General features: G+C 50.7%; 1 protein-coding gene and 1 long non-coding RNA gene across 4 annotated transcripts; one reads left to right on the forward strand and one right to left on the reverse strand.

Annotated features, from left to right (window-relative positions):
* Positions 1-49: 49 nt before the first annotated feature.
* Positions 50-8191, reverse strand: RAB5IF (RAB5 interacting factor). 2 transcript variants are annotated; one of them, XM_066383882.1, is made up of 4 exons: positions 7838-8173; positions 6296-6399; positions 1991-2120; positions 421-594 (listed from the first exon to the last, which is right to left on the reverse strand). In XM_066383882.1, exons 1-4 carry the CDS (start codon positions 7949-7951, stop codon positions 553-555), a joined length of 390 nt encoding a protein of 129 aa, XP_066239979.1. In that variant the 5' UTR covers positions 7952-8173; the 3' UTR covers positions 421-552. The 2 variants fall into 2 exon arrangements, with proteins under 2 accessions (XP_066239980.1, XP_066239979.1); XM_066383883.1 differs by lacking the exon at positions 1991-2120 and having other exon boundaries at positions 50-594; positions 7838-8191.
* Positions 8192-9802: 1611 nt separating this feature from the next.
* LOC136405033 (uncharacterized) lies at positions 9803-11010 on the forward strand. Of its 2 annotated transcripts, none has more exons than XR_010751457.1 (3): positions 9803-9892; positions 10103-10240; positions 10874-11010. It is a non-coding gene; the product is annotated as an uncharacterized lncRNA (long non-coding RNA). The 2 variants fall into 2 exon arrangements; XR_010751458.1 differs by having other exon boundaries at positions 9806-9892; positions 10157-10240.
* The last annotated feature ends 5759 nt before the right edge of the window (positions 11011-16769 follow it).

The raw sequence follows: 16769 nt of genomic DNA on the forward strand, positions 1-16769 counted from the left end.
CCGGGCCAGCGGTAGGGGGAAGGCTTTAGCAGGTACCGTCAACAGGTGGTCAAATAAAGATCTGATTTATTCAAGTATCTGAAAACATTCTGCAAAGGAAACGGTGACTAGATATTGCTTGTACTGTGCTATGACCATGCACATACTGCCATACTGTTTTCAGAAAACTTGAAGTGCCACTGATAGTTTAAAAACTGTACACCTGATGGAGAAGTGAGGAAGACTAAAATTTAATGTTTCATCTGGATCCAGAGGTGCGTCAAATTAAATGACAGCTCCAGCTGGCAAACACGTGTTTCATGATGGTATCCAAGAAGAAATGGTTGGTGACGGACAATTCAGAAATGCTTCCCCAAGAGGTGGATGGTTCTTTAAAAGTTTCAGATCACAACCTTTGCAGAAAACACTGATGCCCAGCACACTGATTCTTGGTCCAGGAAACACGGGTCTTCCAGGTTCCACATGGCTGGGGTGCCCCTATACTCATGTTTCTGTGCTGTAACTAAGAGGGTCCTTAGGACCAGAGAGGGAGCTGCTGGGGACTGCTCACCATCAGTCATAGTGGATGGCAGTGTAAAAGATGATCCAGATGACCTAGAGAGGAGACAAGCAATGTTCATGGTCACCCGGGCAATGCAGGCGGGTAAGAATGTGTGCAGTGGGCTGCCCAGGGGCTATCCAACGCACAGTCTGGGAACTTAAACGATGTCACTGAAATCAAGCTGTCTCCAACAGAGCCCAGAACCACCCACCTATGCTCCCAAGGGGGCCCCAGACGAGCCTCTCACCCTGCCAGACAGCAACCCAAGTGCCAGGGAGTGGAGTTAACAGGTGTGGAAACGATGCAGGTAAATAAGACTGTGCTGCTAGCAGGTGTTAGGATTAGCAGGAAATGTGAAAACCAGGCCGCCATCACACCCTGTTAGCACCGTATCAAATAAAGTACAGATTCTCAAACTAGCTGCCCACTCATCTCCTGGGACCTTTGAAAGTGTATCTACGTAGACGCCCAGGTGCCACCTCCCAGAGGTTTATTTGATTGGTTTGGCTAGGGTCTATAAGTTAAAAACAAAAAACAACTTTGAGATACATATAGTATTCTATAAAGTATACAACACAGAGGATTTCTTTCTTTTTTTTAACGTTTTGGTTTTCTTATTTTCTGAGCCCATTTAAAAAAACCCACAATTCAGAGGTTTTTAGTACATTCACAGAGGTGTGTAAACATCACATTAACTGATTCTGGAACATCTTCATCCTTAAGAGAAAGCCTGTTCCCATTACCAGTTATTTCCCCTCCCCATGGCCACTGGCGACCACCAATCTAACTCTGTGTGACTTGGCCCATTCTGGATGCCTTCTGTCTGATTTTGTTTGTTTTTTGATTTTAGAGAAAGAAAGGGAGAGAGAAACATCGATTTGTTGTTCCACTCATTCATGCATTCACTGGTTGGTTCTTGTATGAGCCCTGCGCAGGGAATGAACCCGCAACCTTGGCATGCCGGGATGACACTAATGAACTGAGCTACCCAGCCAGGGCTGTGTGGATTCTTTCATTTACATGACATTTTCAAAGTTGTGTCTTCTGTCTCATAGCATTTACCAATATTTCATTCCTTTTTATAGCCAAATAATATTATGTATGAATATATATTTTACTTATCTATCCAGCGACCCAAGGTCACTGGCTTGAGCAAGGGGTTACTTGGTCTGCTGTAGCCTCCTGGTCAAGGCACATACGAGAAAGCAATCAATGAACAACTAAGGAGCCACAACAAAGAATTGATGTTTCTCATCTCTCTCCCTTCCTGTCTGTCTGTCCCTATCTGTCCCTCTCTCTGACAAAAAAAAGAGTGGATATGCCCTTTGGCCTTGAGCTATTTGAAAAATGGTCCTCCAATCACATAGTGTATGTAACTCAATGAGCAGGCTCCCTGTGAGTGACTCATGAAATCATAATACTTGCTGTAAAACTATAAGCTACACATACCATGAACAAGGCAAAAGATGTCATAAACCCTTCTTTCGTGAGCTCCCATGTGCCACCATATTCTTCCTCATCTATCTGTAGGTAGTTGCTGAAGTAGAGGTACAGAACTCCTGCGTTGATCAGGCAGAACCTGGAGTGAGGGAAGACAAGCACCGGAGGTCAGCTGGAAGCCTGGCGGACTCGGCACTCCCACCCCCTGGCCCGCTCCACCATTGTTTTGTCTCAGAGTTAACTGTTTCTATTACGGGGAAAGTGACACAATACAGGAAAACCCCAAGGCCCTCAATGGAGCGGCCCATTCGCTGAGCTAGATACTTAAAGAGGGAACAAGTCGATTTAGCTGCCCAGCCAAAGCAAAAAATTAAAAAGCAGATTGGCCCTGGCAGGACAGCCCAGTCAGTTAGAGCATTGTCCCAAAACACCAAAGTTGCAGGTGTGATCCCCGCTCAGGGCACATGGGAAGCAACCAATGAATGTAGAAATAAGTAGAACAACAAAAATAAATGCTTTGGCCTGACCAGGCAGTGGTGCAGTGGATAGAGCATCAGACTGGGACACAGAGGACCCAGGTTTGATACCCTGAGGGCGCCAGCTTGAGCGCGAGCTCATCCGGCTTGAGTGTGGAATCACAGACATGACCCCATGGTCACTGGCTTGAGCCCAAAGGTCAGTGGCTTGAGCAAAGGGTCACTCAGTCTGCTGTAGCCCCTCGGTCAAGGTACGTATGATAAAGCAATCAATGAACAACTAAGGTGCTGCAATGAAGCATTGATGTTTCTCATCTCTCTCCTTCCTGTCTGTCTGTGCCTGTCTCTCACAAAAAATAAATAAAAGCTTTGCACTCTCTCTAAAGTCAATTAAAAAATAAAAAAGCATATTTAAATTCTCAAAGCCCCCTTGAAGTAAGACAGACTGGTCCCAAGTAGGACCAGTACCTGACGAGTCTCCAGGCAGCTCCACCTGTGGTGAGGGGTGGCCATGGGTCAAACACGTTAAGCTGTTGCTTGATGGCCTAATTGAGCAAGCAAGGTAGGTACTAAAGCAGGTACTATAATAATATTCCATTATTCCCAAAGGGAGCCAATTTCTGGATGTCCACTGTCCGTCTGCTACTGCACTCGCTGCAGTGAACATTCCAGTTCCTGTCCTCAGCTCGCCATCTGCGAGGGGCTAGAAACAGCAGTGTGGAACTGAAACCAAAGGTCTGCAAGCAGCTCCAGGAAGCTCTCCTGGCCCCATTGTGTACTTTTTAACTGACGAGAGAATCCGAGTGCAGTGCACACTAATTTATTGCTCTGTTCCACTGAGATCTTGGTACTGTCGTCATGTAAAAGTGACTGTTATAAAGTGAACAAGTTGTTGATCTTTCCAGGCATGACATCCAATCTAACGGGGGAATGTATGTCTCAGGTCATATCCCTCCTGAAGATTGAGATGGGAAAAGGCAAAGAGAACCGGTTCCCCTTGGGGGATGGAGGGCAGGCAGGTGGCGGGCAGGGCAATTCAAGGATGCCGAGGAACGTCAATCGGTCTGTAATGGGGGGCGGCAGACCCCACGGCAGGCTGAGCACAGTGGGGTAAGGGAAGGTGTGCTTCCTCCAGGAAGTCTCGGTAGTCAGTGAGGGCTTGCTCCTGTGGAAGGCACTGGAGCTGGGAGACTGGCTGAAACTAGACCGCGTGTCAGTGCAAGAGTGCAAATCGTGTTTGAGGACAGCACTAGGACACTGGCTGGGGGGGGGGGGACAGTGGCGAGAGCTAAGGATGTGGGAGTACAATGGTTTCACCAACATGCAGGGAGTCAGGAAGAACTAAGGGTTTTTCTTGGATTTCACTCAATATGGAGTCTTTGGCTTGGTTATGTTGTGACCACATCCACCTGGCCAATCTGGCCATGTCCCTCTAAGAGTTTCATTTTGGGCAGGCTGAATTAGTGGCTGGGAATTAGAAATGTCACTCTGGGACTCCACTAATAAGCTGGGGCTGGAGACTGACTGTGGACTCATTGAGGGAGATGAGCTGTTAAGAGTGCTGCTTGGTGAGCAGGGAGGAGAACACAAGGGAGAGGTGAGGGAAAGACCGTCAGGGAGACCGGGCTGGCATAAACCCTGCCTTCTAAGGGTCCACACTTAATAGAAAATTAAGTCATGGAAACAAAGGTATTTAAATGTTTTGATGGTCAAGAGGAAAGGGTCCAGAAAGGACTGGAAAAGCTCAAACCAATGTTTAAGTATGGGTGTCCCTGGCCGGTTGGCTCAGTGGTAGAGCGTCGGCCTAGCGTGCGGAAGTCCTGGGTTCGATTCCCGGCCAGGGCACACAGGAGAGGCGCCCATCTGCTTCTCCCCCCCTCCCCCCCTCTCTTTCCTCTCTGTCTCTCTCTTCCCCTCCCGCAGCCGAGGCTCCAAAGGAGCAAAGATGGCCCGGGCGCTGGGGATGGCTACTTGGCCTCTGCCCCAGGCGCTAGAGTGGCTCTGGTCGCGACAGAGCGACGCCCCGGATGGGCAGAGCATCGCCCCTGGTGGGCGTGCCAGGTGGATCCCGGTCGGGTGCATGCGGGAGTCTGTCTGACTGCCTCCCCGTTTCCAGCTTCAGAAAAATACCAAAAAAAAAAAAAGTATGGGTGTAATTTCCATATTGTAAACGAGGGCGAGAACTACACAGCAAATGTGTAGACAAAGAAATGAACGTCCTGGATTGGGGGACAGAGAAGAACATTAAAAAGTATGACTCTCGGCCCTGGCCGGTTGGCTCAGCGGTAGAGCGTCGGCCTGGCGTGCGGGGAACCCGGGTTCGATTCCTGGCCAGGGCACATAGGAGAAGCGCCCATTTGCTTCTCCACCCCTCCCCCTCTCCTTCCTCTCTGTCTCTCTCTTCCCCTCCCGCAGCCAAGGCTCCATTGGAGCAAAGATGGCCCGGGCGCTGGGGATGGCTCCTTGGCCTCTGCCCCAGGCGCTAGAGTGGCTCTGGTCGCGGCAGAGCGACCCCCCCCCCCCAGGGGCAGAGCATCACCCCCTGGTGGGCAGAGCATCGCCTCTGGTGGGCGTGCCGGGTGGATCCCGGTCGGGCGCATGCAGGAGTCTGTCTGACTGTCTCTCCCCGTTTCCAGCTTCAGAAAAGTACAAAAAAAAAAAGTATGACTCTCAAATGGGTTTTTAAATTTTTTAATCCTAAGAACTCCTGCCCATGGTAAGGATGACTGTATTTCCTATATGAAAAGAGGAAAGGTCACAGGCCTGTCCGTCCATTTCCACCATAGCTTGCCCACAATTCCTATCTTAAGGCAACTTCGACACATCCTTTTCATTCAATCAGGTGGGCAGTGGGCATGTGAACTCACTTTCAGTGGCCGGTTAAGAAGCAGAGCCACAATCAGGCTGCTGTCAACTGTTTCCACCGGCCACAGGTGCACAGTAAAAGGTGGAAAGCCAAACCTTTGACTTTTCACCACTTCTAAAATGTAGGGACCTGGGCCCTGGCCGGTTGGCTCAGCGGTAGAGCGTCAGCCTAGCGTGCGGAGGACCCGGGTTCGATTCCCGGCCAGGGCACATAGGAGAAGCGCCCATTTGCTTCTCCACCCCTCCGCCGCGCTTTCCTCTCTGTCTCTCTCTTCCCCTCCCACAGCCAAGGCTCCATTGGAGCAAAGATGGCCCGGGCGCTGGGGATGGTTCTGTGGCCTCTGCCCCAGGCGCTAGAGTGGCTCTGGTCGCAACATGGTGAAGCCCAGGATGGGCAGAGCATTGCCCCCTGGTGGGCAGAGCGTCACCCCTGGTGGGCGTGCTGGGTGGATCCCGGTCGGGCGCATGCGGGAGTCTGTCTGACTGTCTCTCCCTGTTTCCAGCTTCAGAAAAATGGAAGGAAAAAAAAAAAAAAAAAAAAAAAAAAAAAATGTAGGGACCTGAAAGAACTTCTGAAAAAGCCAAGATTCAGCACATCCAGCAGAGTGCGGGGCACAAGGTAGTGGTTATTAAGGACAGGAGCTCTTCCGCTTTCCAAACTTCATACAAAGTTTATGCAAGAACCAGATGATGCCTGCCACCAACAGGCATGTGGTGGCCTCTTGCAGGGCACTTGGAACCAATGAATGAATGGACTGACCCATCCTTCAGGAAGGTAACATACTTGACCTTAGAGGCTCCTGGGCTTGATGAGCTCAGGAGTGCTATCCTGAGGCCAGCTTTTTGCTTTACTCATTACATCACACACACATACGTTTTCCAACATGGCAATGGCATTTTCCATAAAAGAAAAATAAAATCTCTAGATGAAAAAGAAATAATATCATGAAAATGCAAGACACCCAAGACTTACCCTGCTATTCCCAAGAAACCTCTCAATGGTAACACTCCCCAAATGACACCAAGGACCACAGCAATGATCTGTCGGAACCAGTAGATCACATCTAAGAACTCATCCTGTAGAAAGAGAGACTGCATGTATTATCCAGAGTGGGTGCCATGGGAAAACCTCCTGTAGTCGGTGAGGAACAGAAAAGCTTCCTGTTAAACACATCTGCCAGAGAATTTCCCCACAAAAGCAATAGTATGGGGCTCTCGCATCTCCACCTCTTGTTATACTAAAAGGTGGTGAAAAAAACCAACACATTTGTCTTGAGTGATGACTTCTAGGGGCTGTGCTCTAAATAAAAATTTCAGAAAAACAATTTACCTTTTTTGAGACGCTGCAAAAAATGGAACGGCTTGTGAAGAAAGAGCTGTAACAGTAATTGTGCTACTGGCCACTGATAACTCACCTCACTTGGGAATACGAGACACTAGCCCTAGGCAGAAGGGCAGACAGTCAACCCACCCAGCACCATCTTCCTGCACCCTGAATTTTGAGTAAGGTAGGAGAGAAAAGGATTAGAAACAGAAGTGCCGGAGGCAGGTGACAGCATATCTGTTTTACATACAAGGACACAAAAGCCTCAGCTTTCTCACCTGCTCTAGATTGCGGAAACCAGTCCTTACAGAAGGAAGGAAAGAAATGACACAGCAGATCAGAAAGGCTTTACAAGAGATGGGTACGGCTGGGGCACCTTCCGGAAGTGCCTCCTATGCCCATTCCTGGAACTCCAGGAAGGGAGACCTACTTCACCAGCCCCTACCCCCCATAAAAAAGACTGCAATATATAACATTCTTCTCAGGGCAACTGGAACCAAGCCGTTTGTGATGGTCCCTTCCAGATCATGGAGCAGAGCTGGTGCCTGCCCAGACTTAGATCTGAACGAGTGTGACCAGGAAGAAACCCGGGAACCCCAACCACTCCTTACATACGCACCTTCTCTCTCACACACACTCACCCCTGCAAGGTGGTCTCAGTCTCCCCTCTCTCACACTTAAGGTATTCGCTTTTTCTCCTTCAACAATAAAGCGCGGGCAGCTGACCTTTACCGAGCCCCACTATGTGCTACCTCTTTAATGCACCCCAGTCCCCCGGTTCAGGGTGGTTCTGAAAACTCAGGAGACATCGTAAGGACAGCACCTGCCGTAGAAAGTACCCAGTAGATGTCTGTTACCTTCCCTTTTCGAGCTAACGACTATGTTAAGCAGTTAATTCAGAGAAGACACTTATTCTCCTCCTGGGAGAAAAAGGCGGCGGTCAACTCGAACTCCGCTCAATCTCGTTCAAGCACGTGCCCTGCCCGCCGAGTGACACCTCCTGGGCCCTCTGCACGCTCCTTTCCCCTGCGACCCAGGCGGCTCGGCCGTAGGCCACTCAGGCCACCCTCTGGTCACCTGCCCCGCCACGGCAAACACTCCGCCGCACCCGGGACAGACTCGGGCTTGTCCATCCGACCCCAAGTGACAGCCGGCTCCCCGAACCGACGCCCTCGCCAGACGCCACCGCACCTTGTCCTCCCAGGCCGCGTCGCTCCGCAGCACCTTGCTCCAGACAGAGACTTTGAGGGCCCCGTTGGCCAGGTGCGGCTGAGACGGCTCCTCCTTCCGCCTCCCGCCGCTCATCCTCCCGTCGCGCCGCCCGGGCCGGGCCTGGGGCGCGCGGGCCGAGCCAAATGGAGTCGAGGTCTGAGGTCGCGGGTCACGCGCGCGGGGCGGCAGTGACAGGTTTAGCAAGCTGGTTCGATGGGGCGATGGGGCGATGAAGCTCCCGCCGCTGGCCAAGCAGTCCGGTTCAGCTCCTTCAGCCGAGACCAGGTGCCGTGGAGGGAGGAGCAACGCAGCGCCGTGCGTCCTCCCGTTGACGTGCCCACGCAGCCAATCGACGGCCGCACAGCCAGCCGAGTGAAAAAGTAGTCGTCGTTTCAGCGGAAGCGCGCTGCGCATGACGGAAGTGACGGCGAGCTTCCGCCAGGCGCGCGGTAGGGTGAGAGGTAAGGGACAATCTTGGAGGGGAAGGGGAACGACACGAACGCGAGGGGGCGCTGTGAAGACTGAAGAACCATGTCTGAAGCGAAAGCGGAGGTTGGACCAGAGCGTCGCTCAGTTCCCCACATCTCGTCCCCTCGTCCCCAGGGGCAGAACGCAACCCTGCCTTTCCCGAAGCGTCCTTTCTAGCCTAAACTTGGCTTCCCGGGAGTCCTAGGCTGCCTCTCGGGGTTGAGCCCCTGCTTGTTTTCTGCCCTGACCCTACAAGTTCCGTAGGACCTTGTTCAGGATGTTTAACTCTCTTCTGTAATAACTTAGTGTCACAGCTTGCCCAGCACCCCCTTTTGGCACGTGAGCCCTGAGGCCCAAAGAGGGGAAATTATTTTCTAAGGTTGGGTGGCAAGTTGGCACCAGCTGAGGACTCCTCGCGGGTTCAGGTGGAGAAGAGACTCGACCAGGTGTCTGCGTCTTCATGTGTTGTGTCCTCAGGATGGGCTAGGTCAGCGGTTCACAGTGTGTTTCTGGACCAGCAGAGGCCACGTCACCTGGGGACTTGGTTAGCGATGTTGATGCTCAGACTCCATCCGAAAGCCTGGGGGCGGGGCCTGTCGCCAGCGTGTTAATAAACCCTCGGGGTGTGGGGCGGTGCCCTGCCCACTGTGCAGTGTGCAGTAAGTCGAGACCTTCCTGTGCGGTGGCTTTCGGGAGACAAAGTAACTTGCCCGGAATCCCTCCACTAGTCCCTGGGTTTTTCTGACTCCGAAATCTGTCTTTTTAACCTTAAGCTTTAAGTCTTAAGGCCTGACCAGCGGTGGTGCAGTGGATAGGGCGTCGGACTGGGATGCGGAAGACCCAGGTTCGAGACCCCGAGGTCGCCAGCTTGAGCGCGGGCTCATCTGGTTTGAGCAAAAGCTCACCAGCTTGAGCCCAAGGTCGCTGGCTTGAGCAAGGGGTTACTCCATCTGCTGAAGGCCCGCGGTCAAGGCACATATGAGAAAGCAATCAATGAACAACTAAGGTGTTGCAACGTGCAATGAAAAACATGATTGATGCTTCTCATCTCTCCATTCCTGTCTGTCTCTGTAAAAAAAAATAAAAATAAAAAAAAATAACAATAAGGTCAGAACAGCTTATGCATACCTGTCGACCTTCACCTGTAGTTCTCCATCTTAGGTGAGCGACACAATGTCCTAGAGTGCTGTTTTAGAATCCCATAGCCGGTGTTTCCACCACAGTCTACCCCCAAGACCCTGTTTGAGTAGGCTGAGTGGGGCTGGACCCCAAAGGGGATCCACTGTAATAAACATTACTCCGTCGGAACCTGGTGGGAGGGCCATGCAGCTGACATGGTTGTACACCTTTAATCCTAGCTTTCCCGTGGATCTTGTTCTTTTTGGCCCTGCCTCTTGTCTGAATCCGGTTCCCTCCCGCATTCAAACGGGCTCACTCCAGGTTGGAAGCTTACAAACAGTACAAAACCTCTTTCATAGGCTCCCCGGCTGCATGCAGCACTGGAGACACACTGGCCCCGCTATCAGAGAATGTTGGAAGACTAGCCCGTGGTCGAACGCAGAAAAGGTACGTTTTCAGCCTGCTGGGTCTGACAGTCAAGATTTGTAATAGGGAATGAGGCAAGACAGTTGTGAAGGAAGAGGAGGCATTAGGAAGGGCAAGGCAGAGGCAGGGGGAGAGAGCGTCAGGAGAGAGAGCCCTGTGGGTTGACGGTAAGGAAGAGCCACAAGGAGGAAGACAGGAGGGTCATGCTGAGGAATCTGTTTTTCTCCCCAGGCGTGGAGGAGGAAGCCACAGAAAGGATTTGAGCAGGGGAACCTCACTTTTTAGGTTTGCATCTTAAGCAAGATCACTCTGGCTCCTATCTGGAGGACCGGATCAGAGCGGGAGACTAAAACTGTAAAGGGTATTCAGGTGAGATTTAATGGGGCGCTGAAGATGGAGAAAATTGGAATAAAATGGAGTTCATTCTTTTTTTAAAACTTGTCACAAAATTCACCATTTTCAGTGTATAGTTCCATAGCACAGTGAAGTATATTCACTTAGTTTGGCAGCCATCCCCACCAGCCATTTTTAGAACCTTGCATCTTGTAAAAGTGAAACTCCTTTACCCATTAAACTATGAACTCCCCATTCTCCCCACCCCTCAGCCCCTGGCAACGAGCATTCTCTTTCTGTCTCTGAATTTGACTGTACCCCATAATAGTGGACTCCCACAGTACTTGCCCTTTTCTGATTGGCTTATTTCAGTTAGCATAACATCTTCAGTGTTCGTCCATGTTGGAGCGTGTGTCCGAATTTCCTTCCTTTGAAGGCGTAATAATAATAAGGCTGAAAATGTTTGTTACATGTCCGTTGTCTATGTATGCCGCATTTTGCTTATGCATTCATCTACTGAGAGACGCCTGGGCGCCTCCACCTTTTGGTTGTTGCGACTAGTGTGTCTGTATCCAGTGGTGTGCAGATACCCGTTCGTGGTCTGTTTTCGGTTCTTTTGGTGTAGGCCCGGAGTTGAATTGCTGGATCATATGGCAATTCTATTTTTAGGTTTTTGAGGAACATCCTTCAGCAGCTGCCCCATTTGAATCCCCACCGCAGCGCGCAGAGAGTTCTAGTTTCTCCACATGCTTGCCACCGCTCGTCTTCTGGTGTTTTGATCGCGAGTTGTGCAGTTTTGATTTTCATTTCCCTGCTGTAGAGGAACGTTGAGCACCTTTTCACGTGCTTGTTGCCCACTTGTCTATCTTTGGAGAAATGTCTGTTCCAGACTTTTGTCCCCTTTTGAGTCTGGTCGTTAGGTTTTGTTGTTGTTGAGTTTTAGGGGTTTTGTATATAGTCTAGGTATTAATCCCTTATCACATATGCAATTTGCAAATATTTCCCCCATTCCTTTTACTCTGTCGATAGGCTTAGTTTTCTAGGAGCAGAAAAAGCCAAGCAGGGGAGCCACCACGGAGCACCCTTGCCTAGGAAGGGGTCTCTGGGACCGACTGAGCCTTGTTCCTGTTTTGCTTTCACCCAAGGTTTCCCTTATCTCAGGAAGTAGGGGAATCTGGCTGAATCCCAGTGCATCCATCTGGTTAAAATAAATATCCTGGGTGGCCTAATTCGGGAAAGAACTTGATGAAGTCAGATTTGGAAGTGAGAGAGCCAGATTTGGAATCAGGTCAAATTTGCCTTTGTCAGGTTGGGGATTTTTAGCACCAGTTAAACACGTGATTGCAGCCTTGGGGGTGAATACAGACACACCCCTGAGATCTTGTGGGTTCAGCTCCAAAACACCACGGTAAAGTGAGTTGCAATCTTTTTTTGCTGGTGGAAGGTCTTACATTCAATTTGTAAGTTAAAAAAACCCAAAAAACAACCCCCCCCCACACACACACACACAAACACGGCCATCTGAAAAGCTCAGTCAAGCAAAGCTCAGTGAATGCCTGCCTCCCAGTGAATGCCTCTGACTACTCACAGCTGCCAGGGTTTGGAGAGAAACGTGGGCTCAGAGAGGTAACTCTGTGGCTCCAGACAGACGTAGATGGAATCACAGAAATCAGGAGTTCTGGAAGGAAAACCGTCGGCCAAGGAAAGAGCAGCTGTTGAGAAGTAGAGGTCTGAGTTTGTATCCTGGTCCTCTTTTCTCTCTCCCCACAATCAATGTTTAACTAGCACTTACCAAGCCCTTAGTGGGTGGCAGGTTTGCTAAATGTTTTACATACATTTGTTTTCCTCCAAAAGCTGGCCAGGCTCTTCACCACTAGACTGAACTCCCCTGGCTTTTATTTTAAATTTTCCTATAGTGAACGTGGATTGCTTGTGTAACTAAAATGATAGTCTCATGCCCTGGCTGGATGGCTCAATTGGTTGGAGTGTCATCCTGATAGCAAAGGTTGCCAGTTCGTTCCCCGGTCAGGGCACAAGCAGAAACAGATTGTTGTTTCTGTCTTTCTCTCTCTAAAATCAATATATTAAAAAACAAAAATGATACTCTCAGAAGGCTGCTGTATTTGACCTCAGGCCAGGCCACCATAGACTCCTAGGGGGCCAAGAGGAAGTCGGATCGTTTGGGAAGACCACGTCGTGGTGCCCTCTTCCTCTCATCTTGTTACTTTGAGGGCTGCGGCGCTGTCTTCCCCAACCCAGCAGTTTTCTGGACCGCAATCAGTGACCTGATTGTAAGGGATTGGGTCTCAGGAGCAAAGCACGAGACTCTCCCGCGGCATTCGTGAAAAGTGTCAATTCCTGGACTTCCTGAGGATGAGGTCTGGGAACTGCATTTTCTTCAGCTCTCCCGGTGAGCTTGATGCATATGGAGGCTGGAGAACTACTTCTTGGGTAACTGGTACCAGTTCCACCCCGGAGAAGCTGTGTGGCACGTGGCAAGGTAACTTCACTGGTCCATTTTACTCTCAGCCCTGTGCCGAGAGGCCAGATACCTGCCTGCCAGTAAAACGGATTATCCCATTCATCCTCCTAGGAGGTGAATACTCCCATTTTATGGATGAGGAAACTGAAGTTTGGGGTGGGAAACTGACTTGCCTATGGTCCTAGCAGCTCATGAAGTGACAGAGCCAGAATGGGGACGCAGGCATGGATCATAGAGAAGTGCTTTGGGAACCAGTAACATTGAGAGCAGTGATGACTAGCCGTGGCCAGGTAGCTCAGTTGGTTGGGGCGGCATCCTGATGCACCAGGGTTGTGGGTTCGATCCCCCTTCCAGGCGCGGGCAGGAGTCAGCCCATGAGTGCATGGATGAGTGAGACAAATCGATGTTTCTGTCTCTCTTCTCTCTAAAATCAATAAATTTTTTAAATATTCATAAAATAAAAATATGTACAGAGCAGTGATGATTATTCTTTCCACATTGCCCCTGAGTTCCATACCTTTTCCTCTAAAGCTCCAGTGGCCAACAGCGAGGGTACGGTCGCACCACAGCAGGCCTGGGCCCTACCCTCTGGGTGCTTTCCCTTATCGGCTTCCAAACTTGAGTGTCTTTTAAATCCAGTCCTGATTCCCACCCTAGAGATTCCTATTCATGGGGCTGAGCCAGGGGAAAGTTTCCCAGCGAAGTCCATGGAGAAATGATCGCTTTCTTTTGTTTTGTTACTGACTGATTGACTTTAGAGAGACAGAGAGGAAAAGGTGGGATAGAGAGAAGCAAGCGTTCATTTGCTGCTCCACTTGGTGTGCAGTCTCTGGTTGCTTCCTGTTTGTGCCCTGACTGGGACTGGACCCACAACCTTGTCGTTTCGAGACACTGTAATTGACTTAGCTAACCAGCCAGGGCAAGAAATTGCCACTTTCAAAAACAATGGAGCCTGACCAGGCAGTGGCGCAGTGGATAGAGCATCAGACTGGGATGCCGAGGACCCAGGTTCAAGACCCCGAGGTCGCCAGCTTGAGTGTGGGCTCATCTGGTTTGAGCAAAAGCCCACCAGCTTGAACCCAAGGTCGCTGGCTCCAGCAAGGGGTTACTCAGTCTGCTGAAGGCCCATGGTCAAGGCACATATGAGAAAGCAATCAATGAACAACCAAGGGTTCGATTCCCGGCCAAGGCACACAGGAGAAGCGCCTATTTGCTTCTCCACCCCTCCGCCGCGCCTTCCTCTCTGTCTCTCTCTTCCCCTCCCGCAGCCAAGGCTCCATTGGAGCAAAAATGGCCCCGGGCGCTGGGGTTGGCTCTGTGGCCTCTGCCTCAGGTGCTAGAGTGGCTCTGGTCGCAACATGGCGACGCCCAGGATGGGCAGAGCATCGCCCCCTGGTGGGCGTGCCGGGTGGATCCCGGTCGGGCGCATGCGGGAGTCTGATTGTCTCTCCCTGTTTCCAGCTTCAGGAAAAAAAAAAAAAAAAGAACAACCAAGGTGTCGCCACGCGCAATGAAAAACTAATGATTGATGCTTCTCATCTCTCTCCGTTCCTGTCTGTCTGTCCCTGTCTATCTCTCTCTCTGACTCACTGTGTAAAAAACAAACAAACAAAAACAGTGGAAAGGAAGAGGCCTTCCTTGCCCATCAATCTAAAGGCACCCCCTCAATCTTCCCTAACTACCTTTTTTTTTTTTTTTTTTTTTTTTTTTTTGTATTTTTCTGAAGCTGGAAACGGGGAGAGACAGTCGACAGACTCCCGCATGCGCCTGACCGGGATCCACCCGGCACGCCCACCAGGGGCGATGCTCTGCCCATCAGGGGGCGATGCTCTGCCCCTCCGGGGCATCGCTCTGTCACGACCAGAGCCACTCTGGCGCCTGGGGCAGAGACCAAGGAGCCATCCCCAGCGCCCTGGCCATCTTTGCTCCAATGGAGCTTTGGCTGCGGGAGGGGAAGAGAGAGACAGAGAGGAAGGGGGGGGTGGAGAAGCAAATGGGCGCTTCTCCTATGTGCCCTGGCCGGGAATCGAACCCGGGTCCCCCGCACGCCAGGCCGACACTCTACCGCTGAGCCAACCGGCCAGGGCCTTCCCTAACTACCTTTAAAAAACAAAAACAAAAACAAAATCCTGTTGGACACAGGGTCCATGTTTACACTGATACCCAAGGACTTGAAGCATCATCCTGGCCCCAGTGCCAAAAGTAGGGGCATAACCTGACTGGTGGTGGTGCAGTGGATAGACCATCAGCCTGGGACACTGAGGTCCCAGGTTTGAAACCCCGAGGTTGCTGGCTTAAGCACGGGCTCATCAACTTGAGCGTGGGGTTGCCAGCTTAAGCATGGGATCATTAATATGACCCCATTATCACTGCCTTGAGCCCAAAGGTCACTGGCTTGAGCAAGGGGCCACTGGTTCTGCTGTAGCCCCCTATCAAGACACATGTGAGAAGCAATCAATGAACAACTAAAAGTGCTGCAACTACAAGTTGATGATTCTCACCTCTCTCCTCTCCCTCCCTGTCTAATGGCCAGTACATACAGGAGCAGACTGATGTTTCTGTCTCCCTTCCTCTCTCTAAAATCAATAAATTAAAAAACAAACAAACAAACAAAAACATAGGGGCATGAAAAGGGGATCTGGCAATACACTGCCAACTAAACAGCTGGTACTCAAGACCAGGGAACAGAAATGCATTTAAAAGATATTTCTCCCTCAGGCCATGTGGTTCAGTGGATAAAGCATCAACCTGGTGCGCGGATCATGGGTCCGACCCTTGGTCAGGGCATGTAGGAGAAGCAGTCAATGAGTGCACAACTAAATGGAACGACTAAGTGGAACTAGTTAATGCTTCTCTCTCTCCCTTCCCCCCTTCCTTTCTCTCTCCAATCAGTGGAGTAATTGCAAACGTTATTTAAAACCCCGTTTCTGCACTGCGACCGACCGTTAAAGGTAGATGCTCGCAGACAGACCCAGCTTCGGAGGCGAGGGGCCCTGGCACGTGACCCGCCCGCTTTCACCCTCTGAGCGCTTGCGCCCCAGGGCTCAGCAATTTGAAGCTCAGCGCAACTCTTTGGTTTCAGTTCTTTGAAAAGAATTTGTAAGAGGCCATCTCTCCTGAGGCAGTTGAATCACTCAAATCACTTCCTTTCTTATATATGAATATTGTTTCCCAGATGTAGAATGAGCACTAAACTTACTCTGAAGAGCCTTTCTAGCATGTTCCAAGTCTCCGTGCCCCAGGGTCGAATGCCCAGTGTAATGGATGCTGACAGAGGGAAGTGGGGACACCAGGACCTGGGGTGAAGCAATCGCTAAATCTAAATCAGGGCCTTTCATCTTGGGAACCTGAGCCAAGAAGCCTGTCTTCAAATTCCTGAAGGAAGGTGACCTGTGGGAGATTTGTATCTTTCATCCAGGTGTACTCGGGAGAAATCAGGAAGAAGCCAATTTGGTTCAGCAGAAGAAACTTCTAGTACTTAGTCCAAACCCTGCCAGAGAGCTGGATGCCAGTAGGCTGTGAACCTGCCCATCACCAGTTCAAATAAGGTCTGGGTAGACTTCAGGGTGACCTTCGAGCAGGACAGACTTCAATTCATGTCCTGGCTCCACTTGGAATTAACTCTATGACTTAACAAATCCCGTTTCTTTACCTGTGAGGGCGTCTCACCTCTGTGTACAAAAATCATGAGACAATGAACAGTGCAGGGACCGGACACACAGCAAGACTGTTGACTACTGTAGGCGATTTCCTGCTGTTTGGGCTGCACTTGTTACAATGATGATGCCCATACGTTGTAAGTGCAGCCCACAGCTAGCTCAGAAAGGTGAATCCACTTGGGGCAGTCCAGAGGTGGCACTGGTTTCAGACACTAAAGCCTGTGTCCCCTCTGCTTGTGTGCCGGCTTCACTGCAGCCATGCCCTTCCTCGCTGCCAGAGCGAGAGGAAGATGTCAGCTCCCCGAACCCCCTCAGCATCTAGCCACCCCGGTCCAGCTTGGGACACACACGCCCCCTGCACACTGCTGAGTGGGATAAGAAACTTGCCTGAGGCCGAGGCAGTTAGAATGCAGAGCCTAGGCTC

This window comes from Saccopteryx leptura, chromosome 5 (assembly GCF_036850995.1).
Source record: "Saccopteryx leptura isolate mSacLep1 chromosome 5, mSacLep1_pri_phased_curated, whole genome shotgun sequence".
Lineage (NCBI taxonomy): Eukaryota > Metazoa > Chordata > Mammalia > Chiroptera > Emballonuridae > Saccopteryx > Saccopteryx leptura.